Source organism: Cryptotermes secundus, unplaced genomic scaffold (genome assembly GCF_002891405.2).
Source record: "Cryptotermes secundus unplaced genomic scaffold, Csec_1.0 scaffold414, whole genome shotgun sequence".
Lineage (NCBI taxonomy): Eukaryota > Metazoa > Arthropoda > Insecta > Blattodea > Kalotermitidae > Cryptotermes > Cryptotermes secundus.
Genome location: NW_019743151.1, coordinates 149,989 through 170,526, shown reverse-complemented (window position 1 = coordinate 170,526; position 20,538 = coordinate 149,989). Strand labels below are relative to the sequence as shown.

General features: G+C 38.2%; 1 protein-coding gene across 3 annotated transcripts in view; it reads left to right on the top strand.

The window, feature by feature from the left end:
• The first annotated feature begins 1,042 nt into the window (after window positions 1–1,042).
• The window catches only part of LOC111873858 (microtubule-associated protein RP/EB family member 1), a 39,524-nt gene continuing 20,028 nt past the window's right edge, over window positions 1,043–20,538 (top strand). Inside the window, exons 1-4 of one of the 3 annotated variants that reach the window (XM_033755249.1) lie at window positions 1,043–1,063; window positions 7,663–7,833; window positions 9,754–9,860; window positions 16,747–16,990. In XM_033755249.1, coding sequence (XP_033611140.1) covers window positions 7,671–7,833; window positions 9,754–9,860; window positions 16,747–16,990 — 514 coding nt within the window. In that variant the 5' untranslated portion in view covers window positions 1,043–1,063; window positions 7,663–7,670. Of the gene's footprint in view, window positions 1,064–1,118; window positions 1,140–1,352; window positions 1,378–7,662; window positions 7,834–9,753; window positions 9,861–16,746; window positions 16,991–20,538 lie in introns of those variants that run through there. The other 2 variants (XM_033755248.1, XM_023868895.2) reach the window with 2 other exon arrangements.

Sequence of the window (20,538 nt, the reverse complement as noted above, 5' to 3'; positions counted from 1 at the left end):
AACTATTGTAATCTACTGTAATCTATTGTAAACAATTTTAAGTATTGTAACTTTATTCTCTTATTGTAATCAGCCAATGTACAGTAACTGACTTGTCCTATATCATTTAACAATGATCTACAGAGACGAAATAAATACTTACTTACTTATTTAAGATAGAAATTCCCTTCACAAACGCACAGATATATATCCTTCGACTGCTGACCACACAGTTTCAATCACTTGAATATTTTGAATATCGAAGCACCATTCTCTATAATTTTCGCGTCCTTTGAGCCTCTCAGTATTCGCGAAGGGCTTCGAAGTGGCCATGATGAAACTTGTTTCTTTGTCTTGATAGCGGCGTCAGTCCAAAGGATCACTTTTAAATAACACTTTTCACTTCTATACTTTCTACACTTATCAATGGTATGATCCTGGGCCCATAACCTGTTATTTTTGTTACTTCCACGTGGATCGAATGATAAGTGAGAATCAGTGTTTAAGACACTGAGATTTGATACAGAAGTACGTTTGGTGGCGAAAGGTTGTAGCCAAACAGAAGGAATAGACTATTTTGAACCTTTTGCTCCCATGGTGAAACATTCTTCAATGCGATTGTTATTTGCCTTAGCTCCAAAGCATGATTGGAACATTGACCACCTTGATGTCTGTACTGCATTTTTAAACGGAGATCTTGAAGAAGTTATGTATATGGAGCTTCCTGAAGGATATGACATTAAGGGGGCGTCTAATAAAGTTTGCAAATTAAGAAATTCAGTTTATGGACTGAAACAAGCCGCTAGGTCGTTTAATAAAAAAGCAACAGAGGTTCTAAAAGGCCTAGGGTACAGGCAAACTTGTTCCGAACCACGTATTTATGCCAAAAAAATGGTAATTCAATAATTAATATATCATTGTATGTTGACGACTTCTTCATATTTCACAACGACAATATTGAAGTTGAGTTGTTGAAGACAGTTCTAAAATACCTAAACACTACAAAGGATGTAGGTATTGTACACAGGAATTCTCAAATCACTGAATAAGTATTTAAAAAAAAGTTCACAAATTGTTTAAGGAGGTGTGTTATGTTGGCAACACTCAAATACTGAAATATAATGTTAGAGTTGGCAACATCATATTAAACAATATAAGAAGTAGGTTATGTCTTGTTACCTAAGTGATGTTTACTGTTATGTGTAACTACAGTTACGTGTGTAACAATAGTATCTTTATATTGTTATGTGTTACTATGGTTATAAGCCTGTATGTGTATATAAGGCGTACTTCTGTATCAAATAGCTCAGTCTTAATAAAGCAGGAGTAGAGTGAACACTGATTCTTACTTATCATTCGATCCACGTGGAAGTAACAAAAATAACACAAACTACTGATGTAAGTAGCATATATCTATTATTGATATTTAGTATAAGGTATGAATACCAAGTTTGATGTGATTACTGAATTATTTTCGGTGAAAGCTGTTAAAGCCACAACAGCTCTTAAGGGCTAGCGTAAAAGATTGTCAACACACTTAGGCATAAGCGGTCCTAGAAAACGTTAAGCTGTCTGATGGTTGACAGAAATTTGAGTAAAAAGAAAAGGTAGGGCTTTCCAAGTTTCCTTGTAATTGTTCTAAACCGGCTGGCTCTAATGGAACTTCATTTCCTTCATCTTGTGAGTCGAGGTAGAAATTTAACGACATTGGAAGAATGTCTTTAAGCTGAAATCCTTTCTCACTTTCTTTCTTGTTTGTTATTTCTTCTTCCAGAAATTCTACATCTCTTGCCACAATTACTTGAGAAGGATTGCGGGGATCTGATAACCGATAAGCTTTACTTTCCCCACTATATCCCATAAAAATGTACATCTTGCTCACAGCATCCAATTTTTGGCGTTTCTGTGATAGTACATGAGCATACGCTGGAAATGCGAGAATTTTTATATGGGAGAGCTCAGTCTTTTCTCCTGTCCATATTTCTTCAGGCAGTTGATTCTTTAGTTTCTGGTGAGGTGATCTGTTTAAAAGATATATGGCTGCTTCAGCCCAGTATCTTTTGTTGCAGCCGGAATCATACAACATACATCTTGTTTTTCCCAAAATGCTGCGATTAGCTCTTTCGGCAGTTCCATTTTGTTGTGGATTATACGGCACAGAGAATTCCCTTTTGATTCCCTTTTGTTTTAACATGTCATTGAATAATTTGCCGCAAAATTCACCACCATTATCGGAACGAACAGTTTTTATTGTCAATCGAGTTTCTGTCTCAATCATTTTCATAAATTCTTTAAAGGCTTCATATGTGTCACCTTTTTGTTTCAAGAAGTGAATGAAGATTTTTCTGCTATGATCATCCACAATAGTCAAAAAATATTTAGCATTCCCATAAGAGGGTACTTCAAATGGCCCAACCAGATCTAAATGCAATAGATCAAGTATTCTTTTTGACCGTTTGTTTTTTGATTGTAGGAAAGGCTTCTTTGTTGTTTTGCCTTCCATACATGGAACACATTTCTTTGACTGATCTTCTTGTTCTTGAAAATCGATGCCACTAGGTAAACCTTTTTTTGGCTACTGCATGCTAACCCTATTTAAATGCCCCAAACGCCTATGCCACAACAGTTCATCAACTTGCTGGGTACTTGCAACTTGTTCGTTCTTTACAGTATTAATACGTGATTTTTCTTTTTGGTATTAATCTTATCTTTAGTTGCTATATTTGCAGATTGGGTCATGTTAACTTTGGTATTTAAACAATAAATCCCATTTTTGGGATATGCTTTGGCAAGAACTTTGCCTCTTACCTGAAAATCATCAGAATCATATAACTTGCAACAGTCTTTGGTGAATAACACAACTGTACCCTTATTTACAATTGAGTTTACAGACAACAAATTTGTAGACAATCCCGGTACATGCAATACATCTGAGATATGGCCATAATTGTCATTCATAAGTTTTACATCACCAAAACCTGCACTGGTTAACATATTATCATCGGCAAGGGTTACTTCATGTTCCTTAGAATCATGTGTTTTATAATTTTGCAAAATAGCCTTATTTCCGGTCATATGATGTGAAGCACCAAAGTCTATTACCCAAGTGTTCTCTTTAACTTTAACATGATGAGCAGACACCATATACATGGATCTTTTACTGGTCTTATTTTTCCATTTATTTTCATTACACCTATGATCGGATCCTTCTTTATTTTCATCAGTACTATGAACTGATTTAGAAGACTGATTGCTCTTAAATTTTTGCCTATGCTGATTGTTATGATTCTTATTGTTCGCCTTATCCTTATCTTTGAACCAACAGTTTTTGTTTATGTGGCCTAGCTTACCACAAATTTCACATTTTGCTGGTTTACGTTTAATCTTATCTTTGGACAGAAAGGCTGAATCTGAATTTGCATTTTTACCAAATTCAGTATCTTGCAATAGCTTAGATTTAATGAGCTCACTAGTCAGAGTTACGTTGGAGTTTTCAAGCGCCATACGCATGGGATAATACTCTTTAGCCCTTTAACATTAATGCAGCTAATAGCTCATCATCTATTTTTTTTTGTCCATTGAGACTAGTCTGAGATTTATTGACATGAAGGCATTAACATATTCCTGCATGCTTTTATAGTCCTCAAGTTTCAAAGAGCACAAATCAGTTAAAATACTTATCCATCTATTGACTGCCTGATCTTTGAATGTTCTTTCCAACGCGTCCCAAGCTTCCTTTGCTGTTGTTGTCTTGACGACGTAAAATTTATCTTGGGGCTCCAATGTCAGACAAATGATGGCTCTTGCTTTCTAGTCCTTTTGTTTCTTGATGGATATAGGCATTGTGTCTTCTGCAGGATATCCTTTGACTCCTGACCACACAGTGTCAATCACTAGAATATTTTGAATATCGAAGCACCATTCTCTATAATTTTTGCGTCCTTTGAGCCTCTCAGTATTTGCGAAGGTCTTTGAAGTGGCCATGATGAAACTTGTTTCTTTGTCTTGATAGCGGCGTCAGTCCAAAGGATCACTTTTAAATAACACTTTTCACTTCTATACTTTCTACACTTATCAATGGTACGATCCTGGGCCCATAACCTGTTATTTTTGTTACTTCCACGTGGATCGAATGATAAGTGAGAATCAGTGTTTAAGACACTGAGATTTGATACAGAAGTACGTTTGGTGGCGAAAGGTTGTAGCCAAACAGAAGGAATAGACTATTTTGAACCTTTTGCTCCCATGGTGAAACATTCTTCAATGCGATTGTTATTTGCCTTAGCTCCAAAGCATGATTGGAACATTGACCACCTTGATGTCTGTACTGCATTTTTAAACGGAGATCTTGAAGAAGTTATGTATATGGAGCTTCCTGAAGGATATGACATTAAGGGGGCGTCTAATAAAGTTTGCAAATTAAGAAATTCAGTTTATGGACTGAAACAAGCCGCTAGGTCGTTTAATAAAAAAGCAACAGAGGTTCTAAAAGGCCTAGGGTACAGGCAAACTTGTTCCGAACCACGTATTTATGCCAAAAAAATGGTAATTCAATAATTAATATATCATTGTATGTTGACGACTTCTTCATATTTCACAACGACAATATTGAAGTTGAGTTGTTGAAGAGAGTTCTAAAATACCTAAACACTACAAAGGATGTAGCACGTTGTGCTCCAGTCCATGGCCCCATTGCAACTAAAACACTTTGAAGTAGGCTGCTGGGTGACAGTAGTGGCATCCTCCCCACTCCAACCAATCCATGAAAAAACACCGTTGCCAAATCGCCCAATTCATTGACTCACCCTGTAAAATGTCTGTGACAGTCTCACTTGAGTTACACACTCCAAAGATCACTGTAACTATAGCACACATAGTCTTCTCAGTTTGCAGTCTTCGCCAGTCATTGCGTGGTGATGGATCTGAACCATGGCCTCTGCTTCTGTGCTCACATTCTTACCAGCTGAAGACTGTCTCACAAATAACTCATTGCTTCATCTGTTCTGCTTATAACATCTTGGCACAGACTGCACAGAAAACACCATACCTCTGTTGCTCTTTCCATTTTTGCTTTCCTGTCTGTTGGGATGCCCACGTGATTGCTTCTCAGCTATTGCCTAGCAGTGGCTATTGTATAACTGCTTGTCCCACAGTCATTGCCTAACAGTGGGTCTGCATACCACAATATCATTAAAATCAGAGATATATATATATATATTTGTTCCATTCAGTGTTTTGGCCTAGAATGCCGTAGTTTGCCAGATGTTGCCAAAATACTACAGCCTGCTTAGGTGACATGACACTTCTTCCTGAGGGACTTCTATTATGACTGAGTTTTTTTTTTGGGGGGGGGGGTGTGGTGTCTGTACCTTTCCAGGAACATACCTGAATATTACTCTGAAAGGGATTGTGGAGCCTTTCAAATTGTTAACTTCTCACCATACATTATCATCTTCCAATCCCTTTCAACACTGTAAGCTCTACAGTTGAATTAATATTAAATAACCTAAGAATTATAAAAGAAATGACAGGCAGTAGGTTTATTTTGTTGTCCTTAAACTTTGTGTGAATGTCATCCTTCATGCATTTAATTCCCTGCCTTCAATAGTATCAGTATGGTCATGAGAGAATTATAGAATAATAATTGTTAACACCGTCCAGTGTGATTCAATTTGTAGATATTTATTGCCTTTACATGTTTCCGCCAGCTGACTGTCTTCAGAAGACATAAGATCAACATGTTCAGGAACAACTATTACATAATTCGTAATACATTCTTAAAAGTTTTTATATGAAAACTATAAAAGTTAAAAGTTTATTAATGTTTAATATCTAAGATCTTGAACATTTTAATTCAAATAATTGTAATAATTTTTATATAAAATCTTTTAAGCATGTATTACGAATTATATAATATTAGTTTCTGAACATGTTGGTCTAATACCTTCTGAAGACGGTCAGCTGACCGAAACATGTACAGGCAATAAATATTCACAAATTGAATCACACTGGATGGTGTTAAGAATTATTATTCTATAATTTAGTTTACTAGCGTGATGGATCAGAATGAATAAGAGTTAAGATTGTGACAACTTTCACTGAGACAGGATCTATGAGTATATGAGTGCATGTTTTGCACAGAAATATGTCATTAAGATGCAGAGTTAGCATTAATTTATAAGTCCTGCTTCTCCATATAGCTGGAAGCATTCGAAAGGAAATGTGTTATAGGTTCTTTCCAGAACCTGTTTAAAGTGTGTGTATAAATGACTAACCCAATTCACTGTTCATTCAATACATATCTGTGCTGTGTATTATCAAGATAAATAATTGTAATTGCTCATTTACATATACAGGGTGTCCCAGGAGGAATGGTCAAAACTTCGGGAGGGTGTTCCTTATGTTAAAAGTATGCCGATATAACCCAAAACGCCTATGTCCAAAGTTGAACGGTTACGGAGATAATGGTGCGAGAAAAGTGTGGTCTTCTGGTGGGTCCACGCACTGTACCTGTCAGCTGAGACGCCTTATCTATGTTTGTCCTCGAGTGCGGTGCTTCACACTAGCTGTAAACTCATGTGCTACGTATGGAGTATGTTGCGGCTGTGTTGTGAATGGTTGGTAATTAGTTGTGCGAAGTTGCTGAAATACCTTTTGTGTTTTCACACGTTGAATATTGTGATATGCATTTTGTGTATGGATTTTGCGGTGGCAATGCACGTGCTGCTGTTGAAGAGTACCAAAGGCGTTTTCCCGATCGAAGGATTCCATCTCGAAATGTATTTACGCAAATTCACCAGACATTGCGTGATACTGGTTCTCTTCCAAGTGTTTCTGTGCAGTTTGAAAGGGAGGATGTACGAATGATAAACTCACGAGAGAACATTCTTGAGATGGTTCAGAGAAGTCCGTGTCTGTCCGCTCGTAGAATTTCCTCTCGCATTGGCATATCACATATGCAGGTGTGGCGAACTTTACATGATGAAGAGTTGTATCCTTACCATGATCAAAGGGTACAACATCTGGAACCAGGCGACCATGCACAGCATATGGATTTGTGCCACTGGATGAAAGCTCTTCCCGAACTGTTAAGCATCATTTTATTCAGTGATGAGGCGTCTTTTACCCTGGACGGTGTAAATAATTTACGAAATGTGCATACATGGTCCCATAATAATCCACATGAGATAATGGAAACGATGTTCCAAAAGAGATTTTCCGTGAATGTACGTTTAATACAGTTATGTGGTCGGCTTATAGCGCAGTCAGCCATGTTACATCAGTGCTTGCCAGTCATGTGTCATGTATAGTGCTTGGAAACCCTAAGGACAATTATGACATGGCGAGCAAGTATTTTGTACTTCAATTTTATCGCTTCATGTCACTCACAAGTTAGTTTGATGTTACATACATTATTAACATTACAGAAACCACTTATTCCTGCCAGTTTTAATATGTATTTTGTAATCAACAAGTGTGTAACACCGGTCAGAGTTTCACACTTCTCTGGCCATTATCTCCATAACTGTTAAACTTTGGACATAGGTGTTTTGGGTTATATCGGCATACTTTAACATAAGGATCACCTTCCCGAAGTTTTGACCATTCCTCCTGGGAACTCTGTATAAGTATAAGGAAGTAACCTTCACAATTTTTCTGAGTATATGTATTTTATATTTCCAGTTGTGGTCATGGCTGCAGTTAATGTTTATTCCACAAATGTGACTACAGATAACCTTAGTCGACATGATATGTTGGCATGGGTTAATGATTGTTTGGCATCAAACTTTACCAAGATCGAAGAACTGTGCACTGGTGCAGCATATTGTCAGTTTATGGATATGCTTTTCCCAGGCAAGTTATCCAGATTGTATCTGAAAACAGTGAATACATGTAGATGGCTGTTCATGTCTGTAGACTATAACAAAGTATACTGACTATATGTGAATTGCTATAGGAAAACATTTAGGTATGCCACCCACAAAAAAAATCAACTGTAGCTAGGTGTTCATTTGTACTGACTGCGTCAGTGACTCATTGATGACGTAGTAATCACAAGTGTGCCATGTGGCAGCTACTGGCCCAATTAAATGGCATGGTGTCCAAATACACGAAGCAAATTCTGGTTATGTTCTTGATTTTTTTTGTTCTCCAAGATTTGTGCCATATAAACAACTGCTCCAATTAGCTGGAATCCACTGTATTCAATGTCATATCCAACAAATGTGTTTTCAGAATGGCAGTGGTTTGAATCCCGTGTGGCTAAATGGTGTTTAATATGTAGCTCCTTCTCACATAACCAGTTATCAAGAAGGAAATCACCCAGTCCATGACTGGAGAGTGTTGTCACTTGGTTAATGTAAACAGTGACTCACTGTGTTTGAATTCTTAAGGCAGATATCCTGTTCACAAAGTATTTTTGCTGCCTGTTATGAAGCATCAGTTTGTAAAGTGATTTTTGGAGTTATTGTTTATGCAGGGGCAAGTATTCATACTTGATGATGATTGTAAAAAAAGGAAGGTGTGTGTTTCATTCGCCAAAGGAGGTGTCATGGGGCTGGTGTGTTATTTGTAGTTATGCTTGTAAAGTAATAATTGTTGTGTATAGTTCTGTAGGAAAATATGTGTCAGAAGAAGAATGGAGAAAAGTTGATTTGCCAGAGTTCCAAGACCTAACAACCAAAAATTCTGTGGGCCAAAGTGAAATGTGTAGTGATAAAGAGAAATAGAACATCGCTGATGAATGATGAATATGATAGGGTGGCGCAGAGTGTCTAGTCACAGATATAAAATGTGCATAAAATCTATAAGAAGATGCACAAAAGAATGCAGTGAAACAGAGGCATTTCATAATGACAGTAGCAGTGACAATAACAGTGAACCATTAGTTGTTCATGTGGATTTAAATGGAATGTGCTTATCATATTGTGTTTAATAAATCAGTATTGTACAAGTATATATTTAGTTCATCTCTTACAATACAGTAAGAGATGACGTGGTAGCAAAGTTGGTTGAGGCACAATGCTACAAGCCAGAAGGTTGTGGGATCAAATCCCAATGAGGTCATGGGATTTTTTTAAATTTACCTAATCGTTACAGCCACACTATGGCCCTGGGGTTGACTCACCCTCTAACAGAAATGAGTACCATGAATATTCTTGAAATATTTTTGGGGGGTAAAGGGCGGCTGGTGCGTAAGGCTGACAACCTTGCCGCTGTCTATGAGATGATTGTCTAGAAAATGTGGGAACCTCAACATCTCACAACCCTATGGCTGTCCACGGCCTGTTACAGGGATACCTTTACTTACTTTACTTACAATACAGTGATATCTCTTTGTAGTGTGCAAGTGCCAACAACGCTGCTAACTCACCTTTGGCTCCTGTCAAATGTTCTGTGATTTGAATCCTTGTATAGTGTGCATGTGCATGTGTGAGGTGAGGCAGGGTGGTGGTGTGCATGCACCTCACAGTGGAGGGATTATGGGGGTGATCATTTATTCCATCCCTCAAACATCACAGGGCAAAGAATACTTGTGTAACTAATGCACAAGGCAGCAGAAGAGCAGCAAATTTAATTTTGTATTAGATTAGGTTTAAAACTTGAAACCACTCTTTTCATTATAGATGTGAGTCACTGATGACCCTGTATAAAGCTGCAATATTAATCATTACAAGAAAGAAGTAATATAATAGAAAGGTGAAAGAGAAAGTGAACATGAAAAAGAGTAAACTTTCATGTTGTATGTTTAAAGTTTGCACATTTGTTTTACAGGTATTGTTGTCATGAAGAGGATCAAGTTCAAAACTAATCTGGAACATGAGTACATTCAGAACTTCAAGATCCTTCAGGCAGCATTCAAGAAAATGTCTGTAGATAAGGTGAATATTAGTGAAATGTAAATGGTAAACATTGTGTTTCCCACTAATTTCAAGGAACCTCTTTCCAGCGTGAATTGTTGATTATCTATTATATGGAGGTGTGACACAGTTTATTAATATATTGTCATGTTCGGCTTTATGCATATTGAGATGAATATATTTTAATTGGTGTTTTGTGGTGTCTTGTGTGGTCACATGTTATTTTATTATTGCTAGTGGGGTGGGACTAAGTCCCTTGTACTGCGGCCACTTCTGGCCTATTGTATCAGCCCCAGATGATAGGTGAGGGTGATTGTGGAGCAATTGGTGGAATGAAGATTGGCAGGGGAAACAGAAGTACTCGGAGAAAACCTGCCCTGCGCCACATTGTCCACCACAAATCCCACTTGACCAGACCCGGGATCGAACCCGGGCTGCCGTGTTGGGAAGCCAGCAACTAACCTGGTCGCATGTCATACAGGGTGTCCCAGGAGGAATTTGCCAGACTTCGGGAGGGTGTTCCTTATGTTAAAGTATGCTGCTGTAACCCAAAACACCTATGTCCAAAGTTGAACGGTTACAGAGATAATGGTCCGAGAAAAGTGTGGTCTTCTGATGGGTCCACTTACTGTACCTGTCAGCTGACAAGTCTTATCGATGTTTGTCCTTGAGTGTGGTGATAACGGTTCACACTCGCATACCAGAATGCACTGTCAGCCATATTATGTCAGTGCTTGCAATTCTTATGTCATGTATAGTGCTTGGAATCCTAATGACAAATATGACATGGCATGTGAGTTTTTTGTAGTTCAATTTAATGGCTTCATGTCGCTCACAAGTTAATTTGATGTTACGTACATTATTAACATTATTCCTGGCAGTGTTGTGCTGCAATTTCAAGGCTGAAAATAAAAAAAAAAATGCCTAAACGTTACAAAAAGCGTTTACAGCAATCAAGCTAGAATGGCAACACTTGGACAGGCGATTGAGGTCAAGAATGTTAGAGTCAGCAAGGGCGCGCAATCGCTCCACTTCAGATGTGACGTTCTAAACACTGGGAGACCACGAACTTACAAAATGCAAGGAGGGTAGCTCCTTGTTTTGTCCGCGACAAGTCGGATTTAGCCAATTAGAATATACCACTTTAGAAATTGAGGACGAGAGGAGGAGTTAACCTCCCTCTTTTGCCAACTGCAGTGCCATCAAAATTAGTGTATAAAAATGGAAAGAAAACTCAATGGGGGATCTGATCTAAAGACGTAAGAACCAGTTGTCAGCCAGAGGCTTTATTCGATATGGGTCTTACAAGCGGAGGTGTTTAGCCTGCATCTCTTATCTCAAGTAAGTCACGTTTACTCACATAAGCCATGCTGTTACACTTTATGGTTGTTTGTAAATTGTTGTTTGATAAATGTGAAAGCAATGTCCCTTACGGTACAATAATAGAAATCATGTAACAAGTAATAGGCAAGGTTGCTAGGGGAGTAAATATGGTAGACGTTAGATAGTGTGTTATAACTACTGATTTTTGTGATAAACACATACGTAGGCTGTAGATGTATTGGTTTAGGAGTAGAATACATTAAGGGGAAGTTTTATGATAGAATAGTGGATAATTGTGAAATGAGTCGAAACAGTAAGGAGAAAGAGACAGACAGACTCAAGTCCTACACCCCAGAAGGGGAGATCATGATGAAGCATAGTGTGGTGCGGTAAAGGCACTATGTAAGTCCCTACTGAGAGTCGGTATTGTTAATATTGTAAATAGAATACAAATTAAAGTTTAAATAGATCAAGGACCTAGGGTAGGATAGAGATGGCGTGTCGAGTAATAGTAATGCAGAAAGTGACAGTCTCAAGCCTGCTGCTCCAGGCGAGAGACTAGAACGGAGTCAGAACTATCACGCCCTGAGACCAAGTGTAAACTGACAGACGTTGGCATTCTTTTATTGTACATAACAGTGTAAATAGATCAGTGTACTTAGGGTAGGATGTACACAGGGAGTTTCGATTTACTTCCCCGAACCAACCCGCCCATGACCGATCCAAAGCGATCCTGACCCAAGAGAAGGCAGAACTGACCCCAGTCAAGGGTGGTGACAGACTAAAGTAGTAATATTTTCTCACCCCCTTTAGGTATAACAAAGTGATAGCAGAGGTGGGGATCTGCCAACGCAAGGTGGCTGACGTAGAGAAAGAGTAACTGTGTTTGACTCACCCCTTACATTGAAGCATTACGTATGACAACGGCGGTAAGTCGAGTCAACGAAGGGTTGACTGACGTAGCGAAGGGACTAGCCAAAGAGAAATGGCAGCCGTAATGAATTAGTAGTTGTATTTAACCCACCCCCGTCTCTGACCATTATCTCCTTAACCGTTCAGCCTTGGACATAGGTGTTTTGGGTTATATCGGCATACTTTAACATAAGGAACACCCTCCCAAAGTCTGGCACATTCCTCTTGGAACATCCTGTATATTTAACTTCTATTATATGGGACATTTAAATTACACACAGTTAGCTGGAATGGTTTTCCATATAAATGCTCATTTCTGCAGTGGGTCATTAATGTAAGGTGTGTTTAATAAATTTTTTAGGCTAGATCTTCAAGTGAAAAGTGCTTTGATGAGAGTCAATCCATTTGCTTGTCTCTGAAGTTTTGAAACAACTAAATAGTGTATCGTATGTTCCTGTGCAATGACTTGTTTCACATGTTTTATTAATTTTTTCTTTTACAGTTGTAAATATTTGTTACTTTGTTTAGAGCATGATGCTGCAGTCCTTAAGATGGAACTGCATCGACAACTGTGGGTTCCAGGAAATGTATGACTGTCATTCACTCGATCAAGGGCTACATAACATAAACCCTTCTGTTGACAGTTGCTGCCTTTGTTAGCTGTTCATAGAATCAAGGCCTAGTGAAACAATTTATGTGGCTCATGTCTGTTAGCAAGCCTTCAATGAGAAAAGGGACTATACCCAGTTTCATCCTTTCTGATAAAATCACAGAAAATATTGTTTAATGCTTGCACTTTTTCATGTATATTCAGGATAGGAAATTGATAGGAATGATGGTAGTGAATATTTGAATCCCATTGTTTTTTAAGTTGGTGAGTTTATCTATGATTTATGTCTGAGTTTTGTGTATTATAATTTTATGGCATTGTGTCTTCCACTCAGCAGTTCAGTTTTATTCCTTGAGTAGCAGGTCTGTACACAGGAAGCAATTGTTTTTATTCCTTGAAAGGCAGGGCATAACATTCGTTACGTCCTGTTACCAGAACACACTATTTTCAGAGTAATGTGTGACAATTAATTTAATTCCTTCCAAGTGCATGCACTTCTAGAAGAAGATATAGCACAGACTGTTTTTGAGATGCTTGAGCCTGCTGCGAATCAGCTGAAGATGTAGATGTTCATCCTCCCCAGGGGCAGATAGACTACACATTATGGACTGATGATAATACACAATCTCAACCTTCAGCACCTGCAGTCCACAGGTTTGAAGGGGGTCCCACTGAATTAAGACAAAACAAAGCAGCACCTGTTACAAAAGACTACTCCATCATGCATTTTAATGCCTGAAATTATGTAACTGTTGGTAGAAGAGACCGATATTACCAACCCCCAGTCACGCTTAATGAAAGACATTCCCCACTGCCAGATATGACTATACAGGAAACGTGCTTGTTTTTACCAATTATTTTACAGATGAGGCATGGTCAGACAAACCATGAAAGAATCTGGTCCATACTAGAGCAGTTCTTAAGGCTTTACATGGAGAAAACAATGAAACAAGACAGATTGATTCATATTCTGAGATTTCTGTGCTTCGGTGACAACAGAAATGTGCCTGATGAGACATAAAAATTAAAAATGTATGAAAAATGACAACTGTGTTTTGATGAGCTCAGTGATGGACATGCTAAATATTTTAGTCAAACAGGATGTTCAGTTGGTTATATCATTGTGCTGTGGTACTGTGCAAGAAACCAGTGTGAAAGTAGGTGTTCTGCTTGCCACCTGCTTACACACAAGCTTCTTGCTTGGCTTATTCTTTGACCATGAAGATGGGGGCAAGATGTCCCTCCAAAATGTCAGTTGACTTTCAGTGGATGACACAGCATTATATCTCAGAAGATAGAACTCTTCATAGAAATATTCTATATAATGGGTACACAAATCCAAAAATGGTTGGAGAATATAATCTTCTAATTATATGCAGTGCTGTAGGATATATTTGTATAATGGGGCAGTCTACACAACAATATTCATGAAAAACAAAATATGCACTATTATATCAACATTTGTTTTATTTTTCTATTGACACTACATGTTTCTGTCCTTATATTGGGCCATGATCAGGTATATAATGATACTAGTATTAGTTCTTGAATTGCATTTAATTTCAGTATGGATCCATATTGTGCTCTTGTGAGTTTTAAATGCATCAGTTGAATTTTCAGTTAAAACATAAATACTTAGACAGTAAAATTTAGAATAGAAAATTAAAACTTAAAAATTAACATAAAAATTGTACAGAAATGATCTCTTTAAAACTTTGTGACCTGTATGTGTTGATAGGTTTATTTGGTGGTAGAAGGCAATTATAGTATGAGGCACCTGTGCATTGGGATCTTCTCTCATAAATTAGGCTGTGTGGTTTTGATATTGCTGTCGTCTTGTGAAGCCTACGCTCATTATTCTGTGTATCACCCAACAGGCTGTTTATATGGAGTGATGTATACCAGCTTTTTATGATATGTGTACAGGCTGCTCCCTGTGATGATGTTGCCATATTTCATTTCTGTACAATTTTAATGTTAATTCTTAATTATAAATTTTACTGTCTAAGTATTTATGTTTTAACTGAAAATTCAATTTATGCATTTAAAACTCAAGAGCACAATATGGATCCATATTGAAATTAGACACAATTCAAGAACTAAGACTAGTATCATCATATACCTAATGATGGACCGATATAAGGACAGAAACATGTAGCATCAACAGGAAAATAAAACAGATGTTGATACGTTAGGGTCTATTTGTTTTTCACGAATATTGTTGTGTAGACTGCCCCCATTACATACATATATCCTGTATATGACACACAACATGCTGCATACTGTTAAGATTATATGTAGTACTGTATGGCAGTAAGATTAAAAAATGTATACAGGGTGCTCCAGGAGGAATGGACCAAACTTCGGGAGGGTGTTCCTTATGTTAAAGTATGCCGATATAACCCAAAACACTTCAGTGCAGGTGCAGGAAAACAGCATAAATGTTATCTTTTTCAATAAAAAATTTACATCAGGTAGAAACTCATGGAACACTTCTTTAAATGGTTGACAAAAAGAACTGTGCATATTAACAGCAGGCTCGTAAACCAGCACACATGACAGAGAATTTGCTGAAAGATCTGCAGATTGTATTCAGTGAATAAATAATCAAATATAAATTGTGAGGCAGGAGTGTTACTAGTGCTGTTTCATCAAGAATTTTGAAACTGTGTGGTAATACATCTTCGAAAAAATATGCAGCTTTTGTTATGATAATTTGTAGAAGATGAAGCACAATGCCAGCTGCATGTAGTATATATTTAACTTTCAGTTTGTTGGTGATGAATCATTGGAGCAAAACATGTGAAATTTTTTATGGAGATGAATCATGAACACACCAGTTTTTTTTATGAAATATTGCTTATTAGTGCATTCACCACCACGACCCTGCTAATAATAATAATAATAATAATAATAATTCAATTCGTGTGTATACGTGCAAACTTAACAGCATAGAGGCCAGTTACAAAGCTAGCATGAATAGAGAAATACACAAAAATAATTGAAGAACAAAATACAAAAATGATAGTCTATATTAATTACACAGTTAGCATGAATAAGATACAGAAGCAAACATACACAGACAAAGCCACAATGTGAGAATTTGAGTTTCAAATAGAGCAGCATACAGTACTAATAATAATAATAAAATTAATAAAAATAATGATAATAATAGTAGTTTAATTAGTTCAGTATAAGCTGTGTTTCATCAACAAGAGTTTTTGATCCAAAGACGTCAACGTCCCTACAGACAACATTAGCAGCAGAAGCGCGTCTATCATATAATAATAATATGTAATATAGTTACAGTTGCAACAGGAAGCAAATTCTGACTCATCTAGGATGTTATAATGAGTGCAATGTGCTCACCCTGACCTTAATTGAATTCTTTTTTTGGATTATACATTACATAAAAAGATAAAGTTGTCCTTATGCTTAACTAACCACTGCATGAAGGTGTATGGAGAGTGGGTTAACAGCACAGGATTAGTGGGGTTGGAAGTCTAGGAAAGTAGGCATTGTGAGTCCTACCTGGAACTCCATGTTATTTCACGAAAGTTTAAACATAAATTTATGAAAATTGACCAAATTATTTACAAACCTTAGAATGTGAGAACCTGGAATCCACAGAAACGTTTCTGTCAGATTACTTTACATTTGAAATATGTATTTGATATTGGACACCTCTTTGAAACAGCTGCTGTAGAATTATGGTAAGTGCAATTTTGAAGTTTAAAATTTTAAAATATAGGTAGGACCTGCATTCAGTACATGTGCTAGAGTGAATTTCCTTCCTGTGTATCTATCCACATGTGGCCAGCAAATTGCAGACTGCTGCACCAGTTACACCACCACTTATAAGCCACTGTGTACAGTATCTGATTTCCTTTCTGTCTTTGTGTTACAGAGACCATTTGTTTTTGTTTGCACCTCTTTTTGCATGTTCTGCATTTTTTCAGGACCGGAGGCAGTAGTAGAGCAGTTCTTTTGATTTGCAGTGATCCTTGGTTTATAAATGCACTGTTTTATTATATTTTTTTGCACATATGTTGATTTTTTCAGATTGTTCCAATAGATAGGCTAATCAAGGGCAGGTTTCAAGATAACTTTGAGTTTCTGCAATGGTTCAAAAAGTTCTTTGATGCCAACTATTCGGGTACAGATTATGATGCCTTGGCAGTTCGAGGTGGGGAACAAATGGGAAGTGGGGGTTTATCAGCACCTCGTGGGGGTGGTCATAATGCAAAACGTGCACCATCAATTGTACCAGCTACAGCTGCAGCCACCCGTCCCATCAGACAAGCTGGTAAATACCAAGGAATTTTGTTTATTAATTTTATGTCACATATTTAGAACTTTTCGGGCATGGAGGAAAGGAAGTGTCATTATTGTGATATTGTGGGCAGGTGGTTTGAAGTGGTAGGTGATTAGAGTTGTATTCAAATAGCATATTAAAGTGTGGTGGTATGACTTTTTGCACATCATTATTGCAGTTTGGATGTAGAGTGATTAAAAATGATTGAACCCATATATGTAAACAGTTGTTGATTAATTTCCTGTTCAGAATGGTCTGAAATGAGGAAATATTATATCAGTATTGACTCTCACCTTTGCTTTTGTACGAGGGGCGTTCAAGTTCTAAGGTCTCCGATTTTTTTTCCTCAGGACTGGGAGCAGATAGACACATGCGGTTTTGTTTAAAATACGTGTGCACTCTTTGTGAATGCGTGACAGAGATGGCAGAACTCTACGGCACACAGAACTCTAGTGGTAGCGGCGAGTGTGAGGAGTGTTTTTGATACTTAAAATGGCGAAATTTTCGTTACAAGAACAGCGAGTAATCATTCGTTTTCTCCACTTACGTGGTGCGACACCCATTGAAATTCATCTCCAGTTGAGTGAGACATGTGGTGATGGTGTCATGAATGTGAAAAATGTGAGTTCGTGGGCGCGACTGTTCAAAGAAGGCCGAACATCGTGTGACAACGAACCAAAACAATCTCGGCCTCGCACCAGCCGGTCTGACAACATGGTCGAGCGAGTTGAGAAAGTTGTTTTGGAGGATCGCCGATTGAGTGTGGAAAACATCGCCCCCAAAGTTGGCATTTCCGTGGGATCTGTGCACAAAATCCTGCATGAAGACCTGCGAATGCGGAAAGTGTCCTCCAGGTGGGTTCCACGAATTTTGGCGGATGACCACAAGGCTGCACGCATGGCAATGATGAAGGCATGAATGGGACTTTCTTTTCATCAACTGTGACAATGGATGAGACATGGATGCCGTTTTTCAATCCGCTATTGCATCAGCAATTTTCCAGTGGTCAAAACAGACTCCTACAGAAGCGTTCGCAGCGGCCATGGAATCATGGCATCGACGTTGTGAAAAATGGTACGGCTGCAGGGAGATTACGTTGAAAAGTGACAGAAGTTTCAACTTTTTTGTATGATTATTGTGTGAGAAAAAAATCGGAGACCTTAGAACTTGAGCGCACAACGTATGTGCTATTAGGAAAGTCCAAGAAAACCAGGAGAGATTTGAATTGAATGGTACATATCAGTTTGTGCTGCTGCTCATTTGATCTGCAAAAGCATAAATAATATGAAGAAAACAAATTCTAGTAGATTAAACTAAGTATAAGGATGTACGTCATCCACGGAATGCAGGAGAAAATCCAAGAAATTAAGAGAAGATTAAATTTGAGAACTCTTTGTTACCTTTCAATTCAGAATCTCATTTTGTCATCTGTCTTTAAAATGTGAAGATTAAAATTTACAAAGCTGTAATTTATCTGTTCCTTTGTATGAATCTGAAACTTCTCCAACCTTAAAGCAAGAACAGATTGAAGGTATTTGAGAATAGGGTGCTGAGGGGAATATTTGGATGTGAGAGAGAGGAAGTTAACAGGAGGCTAAAGAAAATTTTGTAATGAGGTACTCTACTCCATATATTAATAGTTTGATCAAATCTAGGAGGATAAGTTAGGAGGGATGCATATTGGAGATGAAGAATGCATATAAAATTTAAATCTGAAAACCTGAAGGGAAGAGACCACTTTATGGGACCTGCGCATAGATGGTAGGACACTTACTAAAATGGGTCTTACGGAAGTAGGCTGTGAAGATGTGGACTGAATGCAATAGACAGAATGCTAACCAATGGCAGGTTGTTTTGAGCACAGTATGGCCTTCAGGTGTAATGAGAAGGCACGAAGTTTCTTGACTAGCTGAGTGATCACTACGTTTTTTAAGAAGGAGTGGCCTGTTTGAGGTTAGTGATTATAAATGATCTTTTGAAAATGAGTTCAAAAAGTTAAGGTTGCCTACACCAGTGACAGTTCTAGGACATAGCGAAGAACATTCAGAGTTTGCAGTGCATGCACATCCTGCTAGGTGCATTGTAGTTAGAAGCAGAAATGGTGATACAGTTCAGAATGTTGGTTATATTCTGTGGTTCTAGAATGGTATTCAGATACAGTTTTAAACAAACACACTTTCAGCTTTGACATGGTATAAACAGACAGTCTGACAACAGCCATAATCTATAGGAATCTGTGATATACAAGCTATGAACTGACATTTCCTCAGTTGAGAGTTCGGAAGATGGCAGGGAAGCTTTTACGTGGTGCAATCCAGAAGTTCCCGAAATATATTAATAAAAACTATTACATCTTACATAGATGTTATTCTGCACCATCACGTACCCTTGGGAGCGCATACACCGATCCCAGCATTTCTGCCACTTTTCAAATGCATCCTGGAAGTCTTTCTTTGTTAGGGTGTTTAGAACCGTCTGCGTTTCCACTTGAATTTCCTCAACTGTATCAAATCTTCGCCCCTTCAACTTGATTTTCATCTTGGGGAAGAGAAAGAAGTCGCATGGAGCTAAGTCTGGCGAGTACGGTGGGTGGGGAACAACTGCCATCTTGTTTTTAGCCAAAAATTCCTGCACAGTGTAAGCCGTATGCGGTCGTGCGTTGTCATGGTGGAGTACCCAGTCGTTCGAGCGCCACTTCTCTGGACATTTTCTCCTCATGTTCTCCTTCAAACGCCGTAGAACATCGCGATAGAACTCTTTATTGACTGTCTGACCAGGAGGGACGAACTCTTTATGAACAATCCCGTCAATATAAAAAAAACAGATCAACGTGGACTCAATGTTGCTCTTGACTTATGGAGCTTTTTTTGGCCGAGGTGAAGAAGGGCTCTTCCATTGCGACGATTGCTGCTTGCTTTCAGGGTCGTAGCCATAAACCCAACTTTCATCACCAGTGACAACCTTAGAAAGAAAGTTTGGATCCTCTTGAATCTGTTGCTGAAGTTCCCTGCAGAATTTCAAGCGATGCTGCTTCTGTTCATTTTGCAGCAGTCGTGGCACAAACTTCGCCGCAATCCTCCTCATGTTCAGTTCCTCTGACAAAATTCGTTGACATGTACCATAACTTAGTCCCAAGGTGTTACAGAGGTCTTGGATGGTCAGTCTACGATCTTGCAGAATCAGATCCCTAACTTTCGCGACATTTTCTGGTGTTTTGCCCATTGACGGCCGTCCCGAACGATCGTCGTCATCAGTCAATGTTCGGCCATTTTTAAAACGCTTATACCAGTTGTAAGTTTGTGTCTGGCCTAAACAGTTTTCACCAAAAGCTTGCTTCAACAATTTGGGCGGTTCTGCAGCGGTTTTCCCAAGTTTGAAACAAAACTTTATACAGACTGCTGCTCTCTCAGGTCAGCCATCGCAAAACCGCAAACTCACGGAAACACAACAATGGAAATACGTTCACCAACAATAAACCCAACCACTCAACTCGGCGCCGCTTGCCACGCTGATTCAAGAAGGATATATGAGGAGACACC